Raw genomic sequence first — 20,756 nt, 5'->3', positions numbered from 1 at the left:
GGAGAAGTTTCCCACTTTCATGGCAAGTCAACACATTCTGTTACTAGACTCCACCAGATAATCTAAATTTAAAAAATATATGTATGTTCTTTATTCAACATTTTTAAACAATCTTCAAAAAATAAATACACTGCAAACACTGCTTTGAATATGTCTGCAGTAAGCTTTTCAAATGAAAATGAATTGACGGGCCACACAACAGATCCCAAAGTTCTGCAGGTGTTCACTAGTGACATTTGTAGAAGGACTTCACACCCTTTGGCTTCGTGAATGGAATGATGGCAGTTGCAAAACATTTGAACTACAGGGTCTTATTTATCATGTCTAAAGGTTAGTTCATGTATGCATAGAAGGCTCAAGGAAGTTTGCAAGTAACTTTAAGCACATTTTAACTATTGAGAATTACCTAGCCAACTCTGGCATCATGATCTATTTTTCAAACAAAACCAAAATTAAAGCACAGAGAGCAAGCCCCCATGTCCAAATGCTTACATATTTACTCCCTGTTACCTTCTTTTAAAGAAAGTGGGAATGTTTAGGGCATGGAGGCTTCTGGAAGGACTGGCCGTTTTATTGTGTTTTACAACATCCGCATCGGAGAAACTTTTAGTTGGGGCAATTAATTGATACCATGACACAGCTAAATAATCAAAGCAGCATCTGGTGCGTGCACAATGCTCTGTTTCCTACCTTGGGAGCTTTGGCATGCTTCCCACATCTCGCATCCTTGACAAGGCTGAGATCTAACAGCTCCGTCTCCTGGAAGGCAAAAACGTGAAATTGTTAAGCATCCACACAGATCTCTTTTCTTTGTTTTATATCATTGACATCACTTTTCAAAAAATAATGTTATCTAGAGACCTGCCTGAAGATTTCTCTGCAGTTAGGATATTTTTTCTCTCACATCGTTTACCAATCGAATTGGAATGGAAACAACTAGATAGCTAACTGCTAACTGTTCGGTTTATTATATGTTCTAAGACATTTTGAAAGTATAATGGGCGTGGTTAGGGACCCCAGTCTATATATACTACAAGCCATTTCTAAGTCATGATGATGGAGGCCTTCCTGTCCCGTAGTTGAAAAATAATCCTGAGTCAGTCTTAGCATGAGGATATGTGTGTGGCATGGGGTATTGGGGAAGAGGGGTGGAAGGAGAGGCTCCCATCAGCTTACCTGGCCAAGGGAAAAAGATAAATCTGCTTCACCCACCTGACCCTTCCCCAGCCTTTAGCACACCTATCTTATGCCCTAATCTTTTCATTTATTCATTATATATTACTGAACACCTATAAAATCAAGTTACTCTAGGATAAAAATACATACAATATGATAGCTCCTCTGGATGGACTTGCCATCAAAAAAGGGAGTAAAGAAATGTATATGGATAAGACAAAGGAAAGTGTATTCATGACAACTTTAAAGTTAACTGCTATGGGGGTCAACAGAGAAAAGAAAGTTGTTCCCCCAGGGTCCATGGAAGAATCCTTGAGCATGGAGAAGAGGAGTTGGAATGCATAACACTGGCAAAATCACGACAAGAAAGGACCAGAGTTTTGGGCAGAACCTTGAGGTATTCACAGCCTTTAGATGCTCAGAGATGGAGAACATTGCAGGAGGAAAGGGTAGGGAGGTGGAAGGGGATAGAGGGCATCCAGGAAGAAGGAATCATACAGGGAAGATGTAATGGCAGTGTGGGAGGGGATTCTCATGGGCAACATTCAATGTTCCATTGCTGGGGCACAGAACATATGAAGAAAAGTCATGGGGGATGATACCAGAAAGGGATACAGGCAAACAGATGGAAACCCCGAGAGTCCATCTTAGCACACTGAGCCATGAGGTCTGTGACACACACACGTCATCGAATTATGTAAGTACACACTACACCGCACTGTGTCATCATTCAGCTATTCAGACTCTCTGAACAGGAGTGGGTGTAATTTTTTATAGGTCTTAATGTCCCGCAAGTACTTGTAGCTAGGCTTCCCAAACAATTCCTTCAAACAGCTGCCACCAATTCCAAATGTTCAGTGCAAAAATGGTCTGATTCATTTTTTGCACCTAAGGGTGATCTGATGATTATAGTATAACAGTCATGGAGGAGGTGGAGTCTCTCCACTGGGACACAAAACCACACAGCAGGTCCAACAGAACACCTGGCTCCCACACACCTTCTATGTGAAGGCAGGAGAAGAAACAGTGCCTTCTTTTCTTTTGCTCACCCTGGCTGTCTAAGTTTACTTTTCCCCATTTTAGTGGATCCCTTAACCCATTCCTTGCCATGCATGACTCTGGAAATCCTCCCAAACTCTGAGGTGTGACAGGTAACCACCCAGCAAAGGTCTTGCGGGACAGAATAACTGGTGTTGTAGTTCCCCTAATGCCATACCATCCACAATACTGAAGGTCACCTCATGAGTGTTGGAAAAGAATGGAATCAATGCAGGGCTCAATGCTTCACTTAGGCAAATGCATAATAAAGTCCTCAGACCTGAGAAGATGGACCATCTTGTCTGGGTTTCTTATCTTCACAGCAAGACAATCAAAACTTGTGTTGGAAGGACAAAAACAGGAAGAGAACCAGGCTTGAAGAAGCTTCAACTGGAAGACCAGAACCAAGTGGACATTTGAGACAGAGGAGACCAAATGAAGGTAGAGGTAACTGGAAAAGAGATGAGAGCCATACTATGGAGGTAGAACTGCCTAAAGGGAAGAGAGGAATCATGAATAGCCCTAGGGTTTCCATATTCCAAACTGGGACTTGGAAGTTTGGGCAAAATGATGATACATTTTTGGAGATGTTGGTTTGAGGGATTTATCCAAGTGGAAATGCCAGTCACCAATTCCCTGGAGCATTATTTATCAAATGCTACAGCGTGTCAGGTACAGGCTTGGTACTGAGGAATGACACCAGCAATACAGAAAACAGACACCTGTTTTGAGCACCTCTTGCACTAAACTAATTATTATACTCTAAAGGAGACATTTCAAAGTACACTGCAGATGTGGGCTATGACATCTTTTCAGCTAATACACAAGGATGAGAAACAGTTTGCCAGCCTTACAATTTTGTGGTTTGGCGGGGCGGGGTGGGGGGGTACGGCAGGAGGGATAGAGGAAGAGGAAACAGTAGGTGCAAATGCACAGAGGCAGGAAATGTGCGCAGTCACAAGTCACTCGAGATACACAACAGGGGTGCCAGGAGAATTATCATTATCCATAAAACACCAACATTTTTGTGTGGCACACTTTTTCATATATGTTACACGATGTTTTACAGATATGTTGGATAGAAACCACACACACATACATAATACATGAACCTAATTTTATAGCCACATTTTCTATTCAAGGAAGTTCCTCCCAGTTGAGCAAACAATAGACTTAAACTTTACTTATTTGTTTATACACACAAAGCCCAAATTGAGTTCACAAAGAACTAGATCTTAGCAGGAGTCATTATATAGACTTTTACATTACAGATAATGAACACTGTTTTCTACTCTCAGCTCAAGAGGAAACGTTCATTCCCCAAGTCACAGAGGGGTACTTAACGCCAGCTGCCCTGGGGATTCATTCCGATACCACAGCGACTAAAGAAACTTCTCTCGCCTGCATGTAAAATTGTGTGTGCAGGAAAACCACCGCAGGGCACTATCAACGTGGGTAATGTGGCGTGGGAAAGACCCCGGTGGAAAAGCTGTCCATGGACTCACTGGAGTAGAAAGCAATGATTAAAATAGTGTCTCCCACTCCTATTAACATGCAACAGCCTCCCCTCTGGGGTTAAACTACAGCCTATTCTGTCTCCTTCACTAAGAAGAAAATGTGGAACTCAATGCACAGGACCAAAAAAATGTTGCTTGTATCATTAAAACTTTTTCTAGGTTAATTTTCTCAAGTTAATAGTTTGAACAACTCACTCTCATTATTAGAAAGCAGTGAAATGTCCCCTTTCTCGGTTCATTTAAGAGAGAGTGATTTCCAGCTTTATGGAATTCACTATTCCTTTACTCATTTCCTTAAGAGAGGGAGGTCACCTGATGTTTAAGTAGAAAGCCTGGGTTGGAGGAAGGGCCCTAAAATTTACTGGTCATGTATTCAACCAATCATAGTCCCATACCAAGCATCAACTGTATCATCTATAAAATGAGCAGGATAACCCTTTCTATATCCTTTCTAAACCTTAGCCTGTATTAGAGTCACCTGGAAAGCCTGTTAAAACACAGACTGGCTGGGGGCCATCCATCAGTTTCTGGTTCAGGGGACTAGGATAGGCCTGAGAATCTGCATCTCTCATAAGCTCTCAGGTGATGTGGATGCTGCTGGTACACAGACCACACTTTGACAAGCACTGATATACACTCATTCATGTGGTTGTTATCATAAGGTTTTTTAGGTGAATATGATTGATAAAATTATACGTTACTTATATGTTGCAATACTTCGTAGGAAGAATCTACAACTGTCATTTCTTTACACAGGAAAGTGTCAAATAAAAATATTTTACTTACTGACTGCAAAAGTGTGCCTACTGGTGAATAATCTAGGCTTCAGTTCAGTTTAATTGAAGAAAAACTACTGAATGACAGATGGCATCAACACCTATCCTAATAAGTGTTCTTAGCATTAAATTTCACCCTATAAAAGCAAATGTCTCTGTTCACAAATTTAAGCAATCCCTGACATCAGTTTATGTTTGCTGAAAATGTTATACTATATACCCTTTATTTTACACTTAATAACATCAGAGACATCTTTAGAAAAGCAAAAGAAGGAAACTGGTTCTTTCTCACCTCTAAACCCATCCAACAATGGAAGGGGGATTAGAGTGCCCAAAGGCCTGGGGGCTACCTTGACCAGTAAAAGAAGAATGAACTAAGGGACCCCCTTTATTTCCAAGGCACACAATGGCCCCCTGCAAAGCTTGGAGACCACACCTCTAGGACCCCTCCCCCATTTATCCACTGAAGTGTTGACAGATGTGCTTTCTCCCTTTGTCAGTATGGATGAAAGTGAATTAACAGTAATCAAGGATTTATTTTTGATATTTTGAATGAGTGATGAGAAAAGCTAAGGGAAGACCAAATTATCTCTGATGTTTACTATTCAGCAGAAAGATTTCAATCCATCAGCCACAAACCCACTGTGAGGTAGATGAGCCATGAAATGCACTGCAAACTCAAGAAAGAATACAATTAAAAAACCAACTCTTTTCCAGAATACCAATTTCTGTGCATTGTCACCAAATTCCATTAGTCACCCAATATAATAACGTACTTCAAGTTCACACAATATATAATCAGCACAGCAATTACAGTCACAAACATTTCACAGGGAAGATATTAACAGCTGGGTGTGGGGGGGTGATTATGGACACCTCCACATGTGGGATATTCATTAAGTTGTTCAACCTCGATTTACCAAAAGTAGAAGACATTAATACGTTTTATTGACTGCCAAAGCTCCCTAAAATGCCCAATGTTAAAAATATTTTAGAATCCTTTAATGAAGTGTTTTAATTTAAAGAGAAGCAGATGAAGTAGATTCAGCTCTTTGTTCCTTTACTTTATTCCACTTCTGAGGGCGTGAAAACTGCGTAGTGTACCTCTCAAAAAAAAAAAAAAAAAATCCCTGCAGTCTCTCTCACTCTCTTGTTTCCTTTGTTCCCTAGCCTTCAATTTTGTCTTCTTCCCCAAAGTCTGTAATAGAGCCTCGGTGTAGGCAACACCAATGGAGATGAGGTACACAGGTCATCAATACCAACCACAGCAGAGAAAAGAGAAAGGTGATACATCTGGATTTCTTTATTTAAACCACTAAGATGGTGAAAATTTCATAAATCTAGGGGGCAGAAAACTTGTCTCTGGGAATTATCATTTGTAATCTATGCATTATCAAACCAATTACTACAGAAGTCTGTGCCTTGTATCCTTGTCTGTCTAACAGAGAAGTAGATGCCAGCAACACCTTCCTCACTGGGCTGCTGTTAAATCAAGGGAGATATTAAACTAAGATCTCCACTTAGCAAGCAGGGACTAGTGCATACATATCAAGTCTTATGCTTGCAACATTTCCCATTCCAAGTGAAAGGCAAAGGATCCTAGTAGAAAAGCCAAAAATGGGTAGGTAACACATGCAGAAGAAGAATACGGAATGCAAATGAACAAAAGGAACAGCACCTGAAAATCTAAAACTCTAGAGACATTTCATAAAACTTTGAAACCAAAATAAGAAAGACCACTTCTAGAGAAAACTGATTTTCACCTTTATGTGTCACAGTTAAATGCAAAATTAGATTAACACCCAAAATGGAGAAAAGGCAATGAGATGGCTCAAGTGTGATGGGTAGTATCGTAATTATCGACATAGTTTGAGCCAACAAGATAAAAGCTGAAAAATTATAGCAATTCAGTTAAAGTTTCCTGCCATGAAAGGAGGCAAAGTCAAGTAATATAATTCATAATAACAATAGCAATAGTAATCATGGCTATTCACAACAAAGAACCAACAAGATGGCAAGAATTGTAAGAGATAATCTTTGCATATATCACCTCATCTTTTATAACACCTGCAACACCACCGTGACATGAGTCTAATGGCCTCCACTGTGCAAACGAGAGAGCTAATGGAGAAGCTGAGCGAAAACTGTTGGTCATTTGTACAATGGCATCACAAATCTCAGCATCTGGCCTACCTGTTGTAAGCAGAATTGCTACATGGCCATCATGACCGCTGTGCCCAGACCCATGCTTTTGTCTGATCCCCACCCTTTGAGTGCAGTCAGCACCCGAGACTTGCTTCTAACAACAGAATGCGGCACAGATGATGGGCTATCACTGCCATGGTGATGTTACTTTATCTGGCAAATATGAAGGGATTTTGCTGGTGTCATTAAAGTCTTCAATCAGGTGACCTAAACTTAACCCAAAGAGAGGTATCCGGGGTGAGCCTCTCAAAAAAGGAGCTAGAAGTGAGAAACCTGAGGCAGCAAAGATGCTCACCTGCGTGCTGTGGTGTGTGTTGCCTGTGAAAAGGGAAGACCTCTAAGAGGTGAGGGCCTCCGTGTCACTATGACAAAGAACAGAATTGTGGCAACAACCTGAATGAGCTTGGAAGAGGCACTTCAGCTCCAGATGAGAACACAGCCCAGCAGGCACCTTAATGCAGCCTGTAAGACCCGAAGCAGGTGAAATCCTGACCCACAGAAACTGGGAGATAATAAATGTTTGTTGTTTCCAGTCTCTAATTTTGCAATAATCTGCTTTACAGCAATAGATAATAAATACATTGCCCCCACTGTTTCCACATTCTAACGCACCTTATAAAGAAGGATGTAAGTGAATTTACATATCTTGGCACTCTACCCAGCATACACACGACTACAATACTGTCATCTTTTTTAAATATGTCCGACAGGAAACAATTACTCTAATGGAAGTGCAGACTTATGGAGCTGGGACAGACTGCACGTTAGAAAACTGAGTCCCAGAGAAAACATATCAATTACCCAATATCACTGAGACTGAGTAAAGAATGGAAAAAGAATCTGCATGCCCCCAGACCTATTTATTCCAATACAGAATTATTTTTTAGTATTGACAAAATAGCAGGAACATTAACTGAGTGGTATAAATTTTAAAAAGAACACATTTTTGTCCATGTACAAGAAAAATATTATGATAAATAGAATGTAACACTGATTTTCACAAGCTGTGTCCCCACAAGGTAGCGTGAAATATATTGGCAAATACCTAGTTAATTTTTTCTGTAGATAACTAGAAAGGTAGGTCAGCCCCTGGTTATGCAAGTGCCGAATTTCTTTCTTCTTACTTTCTTCTTTAGCTCCCTAGAAACTTTTATATATTCATGTAATAACAGAAAGTTGTTGAAGTTCAAAACTAATGCAGGTAAACAAAATTATACCCATAGCACCAAAGCTGTATTTGGACATAAAATTAATAAAACAATTCTAACAGCATTTATATTTATAACTTGATGCATTTATAACCTAATAACAAGGCAGGTGGAGGGAGGGAGGTCAGGGTGGGAGTGGGGTACAGAAAATGCCACACGTGATTCCAAGGTTCTTGAGCATTCATATCTTCGAGCAATTTTCTAAAATGATGAATGAAACTGGTAAAATTTAAAACAATAGTTACTGGCTTTATTTTAACCTTATTTGTTTGACACTATAAAAAAAACATAAAAAAGTCTCCATAATCACCATGGAAAATCTGTGTGTGTTCTAAAGATGAATAAAAGCAGCAATATATTGGGTGTTAATAAACAATATATTTTATTTTCTTAGTTCTTATTTATTAACAGGCATAGAGGGATTCACCACATTTTTATGGACAAATATGACATTGCATTTGTTAAAGACTCAGAATATTTTTTTAATTATGACTACAATGATAAAGATTGCATTGTCACATTGTCTATTATGCCTGTGCTCAGCAAAAGTTCTCATTTCAGGCTAATCAGATTAACAAGAAAGAGCATCCATCATTCGGCAAATAATTTCATAAATGCTTAAACCTATCTTTGTGGATATTTTGTGGGAGCATAAAATCTGATCTCCATAAAAAGTCACTTGGAAAGAAATACGGAAATGATATAGATTAACCAGGCACACAAGCTGTTTCCACTTGAAAAGTCCAGATGATGTAAATGTAGCCAGATTTTCCCTTTAAATTGTCTAAAATTTATCTCAGGTCTACACCTATTTCACTATGGTTGAAGAGCCACGCCAGCTACGCTTTGTTATCTGGTAGTGTAAGCCACTTTTAGTCCCTTAACCTTAACTAAATGTAGTATTTAAGCATACCACCTATCTGCTTCTATGAGTTAAATTCTTTCATTTCCCTAGACCAATGGTTCCTAAAGCGTGGTCTCAGGACTAATACCATCAGCATCAACATCACCTTGGAAAATGTGAAAAACACAAATTCTCAGGTCTCATCGTAAACTGGCTGAATCAGAATCTTTGAGTTGGGGCCCAGAATCTGTACTTTAATTAAGCTTTGGGGTGATGCAGATGCAGTGTGGAATTTGAGAACCTCTGTCCTAGGTATTAAATGGAGACAACAACTGCCCATAGAGAAGGCAAATTAACCAGAGCTAGAGCTTGTTGTAGGGCATCTGCAGGACAATGGACAAGCTGCCCAGATCCATTTAAGAAATTTTTGCATCACAGTCATATAAGCAACTATAGAACTGGTAATAAAACTGAGGAAAGTCTTCTTCAGACTACTGTGTTCATCAGTGCCATCAATTTCACTATAAACTGAAGCAGTGATTTCCACATTTGGCCCTAGAAACTAGATGAAGTCAAGGGGAGGTTCTAAAGATGCTTGGCCTATTTCCAGATATTCTGACTCAACCTATGCATGACACATCTGGGCTGATAACTAATGTATTTTCTTTTCTCTTTAATCATATTATCATGGCATGCCCGGTGACTTCCAAATTTTCTGAAGTATGTAAAAATGGTATCCATCCTTGCCTTTCCTGGTAGTCATTTTGTAAAATCCACCCAGATAGTCTCACTTTTCTTCTTCAGCTATTATTCAACCATATATCACAAATTTTTCTGCCTAAAGGTTTGAATTTTATTGTGCTATGTCTCTCCCCATGTTCTCGCAATGACAGGACTTTTTTTTTTTTTTTAAAGATTTTATAGAATTTTTACTGCTTCATCAAGGACATTCTAAGGCTAAAAAAACAAACCTGTGATTCATGGAAATGAAACTGCACACTCTTGAAAAACTAATGGATCAAAAAAGAAATCAAAGGGAAATTAGAAAATATCTTGAGACAGATGAAGATGAAAACACAATATACCAGAACTTATGAGATGCAGCAAGAGCAGCAACCACAGATTTTGACGACCTTTTAATCTCACACGACATCCTGAATACGCAAGGAGTTAATCTGCCTTCCAAAATGAGATATTTTAAGTTGACAAGTATGCAATAATATGTCACTTTTTTCTTTTCAAAGAAGACTTCCTTCTTCAGATCACTTTTGGTTTTCTGGTAAGACAAAGAAATCCAACTGAGCTTTTCTGCATGCTAATTAGTAGGGATAAGGACTGGATATGTTTAATGGGGAGTGTTTCCCCCAGAAAAAGACCATTCACTGCATTGATCAACCAATCATCCCCAATGTACTGCCTATGCACTGTAAATTCATCAGAAGTAAACTCCTTTTCATTCAAATGTTGATCAACCTCAACACTAATGCAAGTACATAAATAAGGCTAGCTGTTCCTATCAAGAACTATAAATGATTGAAAAAGTTCACTAAGCTCAGGTTCATTTTCCAGTTATTCAGAAAATTTTCATAAAGCTCCTGTAGGAATTCCACTGTTGCCCACCTGGATCCTTGCTGGTCCCCTTTATTGGCTAGATATCCATTCCCCCATGTTTGCAGGCTTCCCTCCTAACAATGGACAGCTATGGCCTTTGACTACCTTTGGCCTCATGGAGCTACTTACCAAGATGCAGAGAGAGCAGGAGGTGTCTGAGAGGTTATTTCCCCACAGAGAGCTCAGAGCTCATGCCCACCAGGTGCAGGAACATAAATGCCCATCAACCTTGCCTTGGGGCAGAGCAAACCCCCAGACTGAAGAAGGGACTTCACCTCAAAGTGCACTGTTGGTTGTCTTCTCCCTCTAGACTGTCCTGTTTCCCTCATTCTCTGACAGTTGTGTCTTAGGAGCTTCTCCTTAATAAAGCTCTTGCAAACAACCACTTGTCTTTGGGTCTGTTTGGAGAATCTGATCTAACACAGCTACCATTTGCAAATAATCAACTTAGAAAATCATGTTAAACTCAAAAATATTCTGAATCACATACAAACTATTTTTAAAAATCACATTTTTATCTTAATCCTTTTCTTTGGCTTTTGATAGATTTTTGTAGATTTCTGGAATTCTTAAATTTTCTATGAAAATAGTCATAATCATTATGATAAATGCACTAAATGAGCATTCTTCCAGAAATCTGTCAGTCACTGTACATTGTATTTTATCCTGAATTATTCTTAATCAGGTTTTAAAATACTTTGACCATTTCCTGGGAACTAGACATGAGTATATATCATCTAACCTAATATGCAAATAATTTTCTCAAAAGCTTTGTCACATCACATCATAATCAAGAGGCAGTGCCTGATTCTAAAGAAGAAATATTTCTTCCTGAAAAAAAAAAGGAAGAAAAACTATAAAAAGCATCAGCTTACCTAATTCCCAAACCAAAGTTCATTTTTGTCATATTCAGAGCTAAAAAGAAATATGTTCTTATCCACTATATTTTAGGTCACTTTCTTTTTGGTTAAGATTTATTCCAGTTTCAACCACTTACTACTCCAGCTTTTTTTTTTTCCCCTAAATCTATCCTTAAGGGAACATACAAACTTTACTCCAAAGATGAATAAAAAGGATTCATTTCATAAGTTCATCAAAACTTTACTTAAAAATGAATAAAGATGACTTTTTACAAGGATTTTTATATAAATAACATCACCGTTCTAGGCATTTTCACAAACAGCATTAATTTAGTATTACCATCTCTCTGTGAATGGAGAGGGAGTAAGTGAAATCCGATCGCAGTCGGATCCAGAGTGGGATAAGGCAGATTTGAAAGACAACACATGGCCTGGGGCACCTGGGTGGCACAGTCCATTAGGTGTCCGACTCTTGGTTTCTGTTCAGGTCATGATCTCAGGGTTGTGAGATCAAGCCCTGCCTTGGGCTCCAAGTTCAGCGAGGAGTCTGCTAAAGTTTCTCTCCCTCTCTCTCCTTCTGCCCCTCTCTGTATTCACTTGCTCACTCGCTCTCTCTCTAAAAGAAGTAAATAAATACAAAGAAAGAAAGAAAGAAAGAAAGAAAGAAAGAAAGAAAGAAAGAAAGACAGACAACACATGGGAAGACTGTAAAACTGAAGAGTTACAGTTTTTGAGAGGAGAGACCTGTAGGAAGAAGGGAAAGAAAAGACCTGGTAATCATTAAGAGCTCAAACTAATATGTACTGCAAGGCTAAAGTTCAAAAACAAGTGACAACAGAAGGCTTACCCACCAGGAATCTTGGGATAACTCAGAGTTGGCACAGATTTAGAAGAAAGAGATGAAATTGGGACTTAAAATTGTATGTACAGAGATAAGACTTCAGTAGCTAATGCGGAAAGGAGGGAATTTTTAGGACCCTCCTACACATTTATTAAAAAGTGAAATGTTTTAAAGAAGAGTACAAGATTTTAAGTTACCAGTAAGATCTGGGCGGATTTGGGAGATGGGCAGTGGGCTATTTGTCAAGTGGAAGTTTGAGTAAATGATCTTGTTGGAATTCTTGAACTTGGAGCCAAAAAGGGAACAATGGAGAAATACAGGTATATGCTTCAAATCTGCACTACATAACAATGAGAAAGAAAATATCCTGTAAAAACCCTTTTATAAGGCCTTCTGTTTACTCTAATTTCAGCTTCAGAACAGTAGGCAGAAACAGAACAAAGAAAGAGAACTAATAAAAGACATTTATCTCCTTCCAACACATCTTTGTCTTGACTTTCACAAGAAATTCCCTGAGGAAATCAACCATTTACTACCTTCATTAAAAAGGTTGCAAAGTGGCAACACAGAGCAGTTTATTTCTATCAGTTGGTGAGAAGTATAGCATCTTTCAAAAATTCAGTGACTAGAAATTGGAAATGAGAATAAGTGAAGACATTGTTAAGGAAGGAGAATGTTAGTGCAAGCAACAGAGAGACCAAAGTACAAATTGAATAACACTGCAGCCTGAAAACAGAAGTACATGAATTAAGTAGTTTCTCAGGTAATGCAAACAACTAAAGCAAAAAGAGTTGAAAGATATTCTTTTCTGTACTTCTCTAGTATATATCAAAAGATATTTCTAGGAAGGAAGGAAGGAAGGAAGGAAGGAAGGAAGGAAGGAAGGAAGACAGACAAGAGAACAAGAGCAAGGTGGGTAAGGAGGAACCAAAGGGCAAGCCATCTCTCCTAGCTAGCAAGATTATGGCCCTAGAGCACAAGGAAAGCTGATACACTGGGGTCATCTCCTAGGCTGGCCATTCCCGGATGGAGTCAGGGCAGGAAGGAGGAACCCAAACAGGGTAAATGGGGAAGGAGGGAAAGAAACAGAAGGGCCCCAGGGCCACCTCCCTTCCTTCTACCTCCTGGGGGTTGCTGCTGAGGCTGCTGCTTGATGATGATGGCAGTTGTGACATGATTCCCTGAAAAACTGAGGGCGCTGACGGTGGGTTTCTGCGCATGCTTACACATGAACTTCACCTTCTCAAGGCAGAACGCTGAAAAACCACAGAAGCCATAGAATGGTGCCAAGAGAGACAACCACAAAAGCTAGTCCTTGGATAACTTTTCTGAAATATTAAGTTGGGCAATCAAAAGGAACAATTGAGAGTGGAACTGCTCTCAAATAAAACTGTCTTTGTCAAAATGCTGGGTAGAATTTCTCTGTATTGTCTTCTTCCTTCAAATCAAGACATTCTCACGTATGGGGTGCCTGGGTGGCTCAGTCAGTTGGGCATCTGCCTTCGGCTCAGGTCATGATCCCAGCATGCTGGGATGGAGCCTGGCTTCCTTAGGCTCCCTGCTCAGCGTGGGGAGCCAGCTTCTCCCTACCCCTGCTCTGCACTCTCTCTCTGTCTCTATATCTCTTCCCCTCTCAAATAAATCTTTAAAAAAAAAAACAAAACACATTCTCATGTTTAATGCCTCCTTTGTAAATGGAGTTCAGAAAAAATAATCATATTAGAATTTTTCATGGAGGGCAAAATAGAAGAAATATCATTACCTTCCTCCGCTGCTTGCGTATTACCTTCCTGCTGTGGGAGGTATCTCATTCCAGGTCATCTCCTCAAAGAATCACATTATTGATCAACACCGTTGTTTGTCTTTCAAAGTGATTCCTATGTACTCATTACAGGGAGGCTCCATACTTTCAAAATGGAATCCACTATAACTTTTGTTCTTTCATTCCACAATATTTGTTTTATGATAAATTACTTTATTTTCTAAAAGATTTTATTTATTTATTTGACAAAGAGAGAGAGAGCATAAGCATGGGGAGTGGCAGGCAGAGGGAGAAGCAGGCTCCCCGTTGAGTAGGGAGCCCGATGGAGGACTCAATCCCAGGACCCTGGGATCGTGACCTGAGTCAAAGGCAGACGATTAACTGACTGAGCCAACCAGGCACCCCTATGATAAATTATTATCTAGAGTCTAGAACAACTGAATTTCATAATCTCTTATGAAGCCTCAATTTTGACCAGATTCACTTTCCCTAGGTATATAATCTTACCAAATAAACAACTCATGAATCTTTAACATAAGCATTGAACATTCAAGGGACAGACCATTTGTTCACTATTGCGCAATGTATTTCTTCTTGCTTAGATAAAAGTAAACCCTAAAAATAAATCTGCCTCAGAATTACTTTCTCTGTAAGTAAGTAAATACTCAGGACAAAATTCTTAAAACTGTATAGCTCTGATCCTGGATTCACGTTTATTGAAAATATTCTACCTTGCTTGTCCATGAAGTTTTTGTAATTTTCTTGCTTCTTAATGTCTGAGCAACTAATTCCCTGTATATCTTTGGCCTAATCCCTCCCTATCACTCAAATAAGCAATTTGTTTCCTTTTAGGCACCATTATAAACACCTACTGTGTTTCACAACATAGGTTATTTGGGTTTTCAATTTTGAGTCAAATGAATCACACTTGCTCTATGTGGGTCAGTCAAAATTAAATACAGAAGTCTCCACGTACTAAAGTTGCTACTATTCTGCCTTATGATTATGGAATTAAATTAACTTGAGTCTTAAGCACTTTATGTCTTTCGGCATTATTATTTTTTTTTTTTAGTACAAAAGCTGGGACACATCAAATAGTCCAACCTTTGAGAAACTGCATGGATGTAATACCTTTATCATTACCTCTTTTGGTATTACTTGTTAGAATCATCAGTTGTTTTCGAAGTAGGATCCCTAGAACAGTGCCAACAGCAGCATCACCTGGGAACTTGTTAGAAACACAAACTCCTGGGCCCTATCCCAGACTTACTGAGTTGGAAACTCTGGAGGGGCAATACAGCAATGTCTGTTGTCACAAATTCTCCAGGTGATTCTGATATACTCTGAAGTTTGAGAACCACTGGAACGGACACTTAGAGATTCATAACAAAGAGCATTTGAAAAGAAATACCAGGCTTTCTGGTTCTTAATAGTTTCCTTACTTGTAAACAGTCAGATTTACATTATAGCACTCAGAAGAAGTGTATCTTCTTATTTTAAAAAAAATTGATTTTTATGACTATCAGATGCTATTCTTTAAAGAAAATACGTTAATTATGGAAAATTGAGAGACTAAGGGAGAAAAGAGAATGAGAGAGAGAGAGAATATATCAACGCAAATACAAGGAAAAATTAATTCCAGACACGATGGCTCTCACTTTATCTCCTATCTTTTGTGCAATTCTATTTTTAAAGTTAAAAAGAAAAATAGAGCATTAAAAGACTCTTTTGTTACATGAAAGAGCATTGATTCCTATGACTGTATGTAACTAGTGATTTTCTTAATATTATTTTGATAATATATAAGCATTCCCAATTGCTTTAAAAACATTTTCTGATGAAATTATTATTAAACCATTTAAAGGGCATACAAACCTAAGGGGCCAATGTCACCATTATGCTTGGTGATCACTAAGGAGGACTGTGTTATAATGGTGCCACTCTTTTCTCTATACAGATGAGTGGGCTCGTGCAAGTCAGCATTATCAGGCTATGCAGACTTTTGGCTAACCACCAAATTTTGCACTTTGCCTTACACAGTGTAGAGAATCACAGAAAATCACCACCTAATCAGGAACCACAACTCACAGCACCCCTTTTATGTAAAAGGGTCCTATGACTAGTTCTCACAAATGGAATGTGAATGGAAGAGATGAGGGTCATTTCCAAGTCTTTTTCTCTCCCTTTCTTCCTTTACATAGTGGTCAAGGAGACCCTAAGAAATATTAGAACCATTATATTGGACAGCGCCTACGTTCCTGAATTACAAAGTAAAAGAAAGCCATCTGTAGACCAGCAACACACACACACACTGGACTCTTATGTGAATGAGAAATACTTGCTGATGTAGGGAACAAAGGCAAAGGAAAAAATTAAATTTCCTTACAACTTACAGTGCATTGCAAGTCCTTGAGACAGGCAGAGTGACCCTCCTCTAAGAACTCAACTGCCTTGTTGTGAATACTTTGCCAAGGGCAAAAGGCAATGTTACCTTAACATTATCCTAACCTCCAGGATCCTGTAAGTCTACTTTAACATATAAAAATTCCTTTGGACACTTCCTTTATCTCTATCCCACAAGATCTATGTCAGCAGTCATCCTCGAAGCATTTGGCCCACTGATACACATCAGAAGGGTCTTATGACTAAGGTTTTACCAGACAGTAGTAAATTACCTTTTCCAAATGACAGGTAGCCCCTCAAGGTCCTGGAAACCTTGCTTCCAAATTCCTTAGAAACTTATGCTAATCCTGACCCCCTCTCAACTTCAGAGTATATTATCAGCCACTCCTCACAACCCCAGTGAAGCTCTTTCTGCCCATGGGTCCTGTCCCTATGCTTTAATAAAACCACTTTTTTGCACTGAAGACATCTCATGAATTCTTTCTTGACCATTGTCTCTGAACCCCAACATTTTCATATCACCTGTGTTAAGCCATCGAAATTCTGGACTTTATCTTCTATAACGTATACTCCAGTTAATATAGGACTTATAGTACTTTTAAAAGGTCAAATTCCACTATCTCATATCATAAAACATTACGGACACATTGTGATGCATGTTCTTATGTGTCAACTTGGGCAGGCCACAAGGTATCCAGATATTTGGCCAAACATTTTTGCCGAGTGTGTCTGTGAGGGTGTTTCTGGATGAGATTTAGCATTTGAATCCACAGGCTGAGAAAAGCAGATTGCTCTCCCCAATGTGGGTGGTCATCATCCAATCCATCGAGAGCCTGAATCAAACAAAAAGGCAGAGAAAGGAAGAATTCATTCTCTGCCTGACTGTTTGAGCTGGGACAACAATCTTCTGCTCTCAGACTATGTCTTACGCCATCCGCTCCCTTGGTTCTCACCCCTTTGGACTGAACAGCAGACTGTGGGATTTCTCAGCCTCAATAACTACGTGAGACAATTCTTTGTAAGGTAGACAAAGAGCTCTGTTTCTCCAGATAACCCTGAAAATACATACATGGAAAGTTTAAAAAGGGGGAAAACTGTGAGAACTAATTTTATCCCCATTTTATAGATGGTAAAACTAAAACCCCTAGATGACTGTAGATGCTGATATCTGAACACACCTGGTTTAACCCAGTTCTCTGACTTAGAATATAATTGAAATTACAGCAAGCATTCACGAATACAAGTGTGTTGATTACTGTGACTTTATAGTAAGTCTCAAAATCAGACAGTGGGAGTTCCCAAATTTGTTCTTCCATTTTGGTATTATGTTGGCTATTCTCAGTTCTTTCCATATAAATTTTTTAAGTGTTTTGATTTTTTTAAAAGTTTTCTAGGATTTAATTGGGCCTGCACTCAATCTATAGTTCAGTTGGGAAGAACTGACATCTTTACCATACTGAACCTTTCCAACCACAAGCAGAGAATGTCTCCCAATTTATTTGACTGTTTCATCAGAAGGATCATCATCAAATCTTCTCTTTGTTTCATCAGTGTTTTGTGGTTGTTTATGTATAAGATCCTTGACATATTTTGTTAGGCTTAATCTTAAGCATTTCAATTTTGGTATGATTACGAATGGTGTTTCTTTTTTAAGTGTCAAGTTCCAGTTGGGCATTGCTGGAATATAGAAAAGCAATTGACTTTAACACATTGACATTGTATCTTGCAATCTCTCTGGACTCATTTCTTTGCTCCAGACAGGATTTTTTTGGTAGATTCTTTGGAGTTTCTGACATAAAGTATCTTGTCATTGTGAGAAAAGACAATTTTATTTCTAGGTTTCATATGTTTCTTCTTGATTCACTGATTCTCTTCCTCCTCAACTGGACTGTGTGTTTGGTACCTCTTCCACAGCCCATTCCAACCTCCATCTTTTTTCCACAACATATTGATCTTCCACCTGGTCTTGCCAAACCTCCTTGTCACATTTCTCCCTCTTAGCTCCTCTGGCCTCACCTTCTCGAATGCCCTAAATTTCCGCTTTCCACCAGCAATGCAGCCAGCAATAACCAAAGCATTCTGTCGAGTTTCCTCCTTCCCACAGTCACCACACTGCAATCATTCCCTCATCTCTTGACCGCAGAATTGCAAGTTGATATAGACACAGTAAGGATTCTTCATAGAAAAAAAAAAATCAAACCCTAATTGCACAGTTTTCCTGAAAATGCCACCAGGGGAACAGTGTGGTCTCTCATGGCAGTTCATGAGACCAACTGAGAGAAATGAGCATTAGCAAAAGATCCTTTCACCAGAATTTTGACTGCAAATATGTCATATTGAGATAACCTAAAATTCTTTCATTTTGTTGACAATATATTCACTGTATCCCATTTCCCCTTCTTGTCACCTGCCTAATCTTTCATTCTCATCTTCAAAACCTAATTCTCTGCCAAGACTCCCCAGTCTCTTTGAGCTGCATCCTCTGAGCTGCTGAGGATTTTATTGTGTGTGTTAATCTTTTGCTCCTTGCTCCACTGGTTCTATTGGATTGAACTGCTGTACGATGGAATGTTCCACATTGTTCTGCATGTATGTATGTGTGTATATAAATGCGTGTATGTGAATGTGTGTGTATGCACATTTTTTAATGTCTTGTTTTTTCCCTTTACAAAAAAATCACTCGAGGGTCAAAATTCCATTTCATGCTTCTTTGTAATCCATACACGTTCAAATACATTTGACTGACTGATATCTGTTTTTAAGCAAAGATATTGCCCTAGTTTTATCACAGACTGGGAAAATCATATAACTTTCTAAATATTAATTAAATATCTTTTAATCCTACTATAATCATAGTGAATGTGTATCAGTAACAATTTATGTTCAGGATAAGTAAAAAAAGAAGAAGAAAAGGCCAAAATAACAGTTTAGACAGGATAAAGATTTATTTTTCTCTCAGATTAAAAAAAAAAAAAAAAAAGCCCAGAGGTAGGAACCCAGGCTGGGCAGGACTGCATGACAAGGGTGACTGGGTCCTGGCTTTTAATATGGGGACACCTCTCAGTATTCAGCATGTGATTTCTCCCTCATGGTAGAGATGGCTGTTCAAATACAGTTCATACTGGTGACAGAAGAGAAGGAAGATTAAAGACACACACGCCCTTCCTTCTAAGAAAATGTTCTGGAAGTCTTACAGGCTTCTGTTTCCACCACTTGGCTAGAATTTAGTCTTCCAGACACACCTAGCTGCAAGGGAAGCTGAGAAGCATACAGGGAGAATAGATACTAGATCAATTGCTAGCAGGCTTCCTCCATCTAGAGGAAGAACATTCTTTCCATGTTAGTGTGTATCTCTAGGTTTTCTATGTTCGATAGTAATCAGATGAGCATTTGCTGAAAGACAGTGGAGTCCCAGTAATCCTCCATCTCTTTGGGAATGCTTTGTGGTCTGCTCCAGAACATTATCCCTCAGTCACAACTACACACATCTCTCCTTCAATAGAAACTTACAATGTGTCTACAGCCACATATCCCCCCGAGAGCTTCCCCATCTTTTTTCTCCTATGGAGTGATTAACCATCTCACCACTGGGCTTCTTAAAGAGACAGCTCCTTTTCGTCTTCTAACTACTTGAAACTAAAGCAAACCTGATATTTCATAGATATCTCTTCATAGAATTAAATTGAAACTTAACTTTAAAAATTCATCATCCTTATGTTTTGTCTTAACTTTAAGGTCTAAATCCAACCATTCTAATTGTAACATAGTATCTCAAAAGAAGCAATAGGTAGAACAGTATTTTGATGGACCACTCCACTAACATTTTTGGACCATTTCAACTTCCCTAATAAAGCCACAAGTTAACAGCAAATAAACTAAGACCTCTGTCCATTACGTGCCCAGTGTCACCCGGCTCATGGAAATTTCCATGAATACTTTCCAAGAAAATGAAAAAGAAAAACACGCATGAAGTGTACTTTAGACACATCATCTAGCTCCAATTAGATTTTCCCTTCATGCTGTCTTCTGCCTTCTGGTTTGATTTCAGTCCTGCTTCATCAGAGCTCATGTCCAAGGTTTCTTCACTAATTAGCAAGCATGATTAATATAAGATACCTACCCTTTTTAAAGGTGGCAGTGAATTATGTAGTAGACATTTCGAGACAATGAACTCTATTCCTTTCTCCCTCCCTACACTCCAGAATTTTAATTATACAAAATGCTTGCTCTGACATTCTTGCCTTTTATTCCATAAATAGCAAAATCCAGAGGTAAACCATGTTTGTTTCTCTTAATCAGCATATTCTTAATTCTTTCCTGTTTATAGCTTTACACAGGAACCCTTTTGGAGCTGCTTTGCTGCTTAGCATCAAAGCTTAGGCTATCCAGGGAGCATGGGCTATTTATTTCCATAGTTTCTATATTTAGCTCTTGGCTTTGTTTACAGTCATCTCTTCTCCACCCCACAAACACTTTAAAATTCCATTTTTTTCTGCAATTCTGTGTCTTCCTTCT

At 38.8% G+C, this 20,756-nt stretch overlaps 1 protein-coding gene across 6 annotated transcripts in view; it reads right to left on the bottom strand.

The window, feature by feature from the left end:
* PLCB1 (phospholipase C beta 1) overlaps positions 1–20,756 on the bottom strand; it is a 661,927-nt gene that overhangs the window by 440,675 nt on the left and 200,496 nt on the right. For all 6 annotated transcript variants that reach the window (XM_044385688.3, XM_044385692.3, XM_044385690.3 and 3 more), the window contains one exon: positions 691–759. In XM_044385688.3, coding sequence (XP_044241623.2) covers positions 691–759 — 69 coding nt within the window. The remainder of the gene's footprint in view (positions 1–690; positions 760–20,756) is intronic.

The sequence above is a fragment of the Ursus arctos genome, unplaced genomic scaffold, assembly GCF_023065955.2.
Source record: "Ursus arctos isolate Adak ecotype North America unplaced genomic scaffold, UrsArc2.0 scaffold_16, whole genome shotgun sequence".
In the NCBI taxonomy this organism is placed as follows: domain Eukaryota; kingdom Metazoa; phylum Chordata; class Mammalia; order Carnivora; family Ursidae; genus Ursus; species Ursus arctos.
This window is presented reverse-complemented; position numbering and strand designations above follow the sequence as displayed.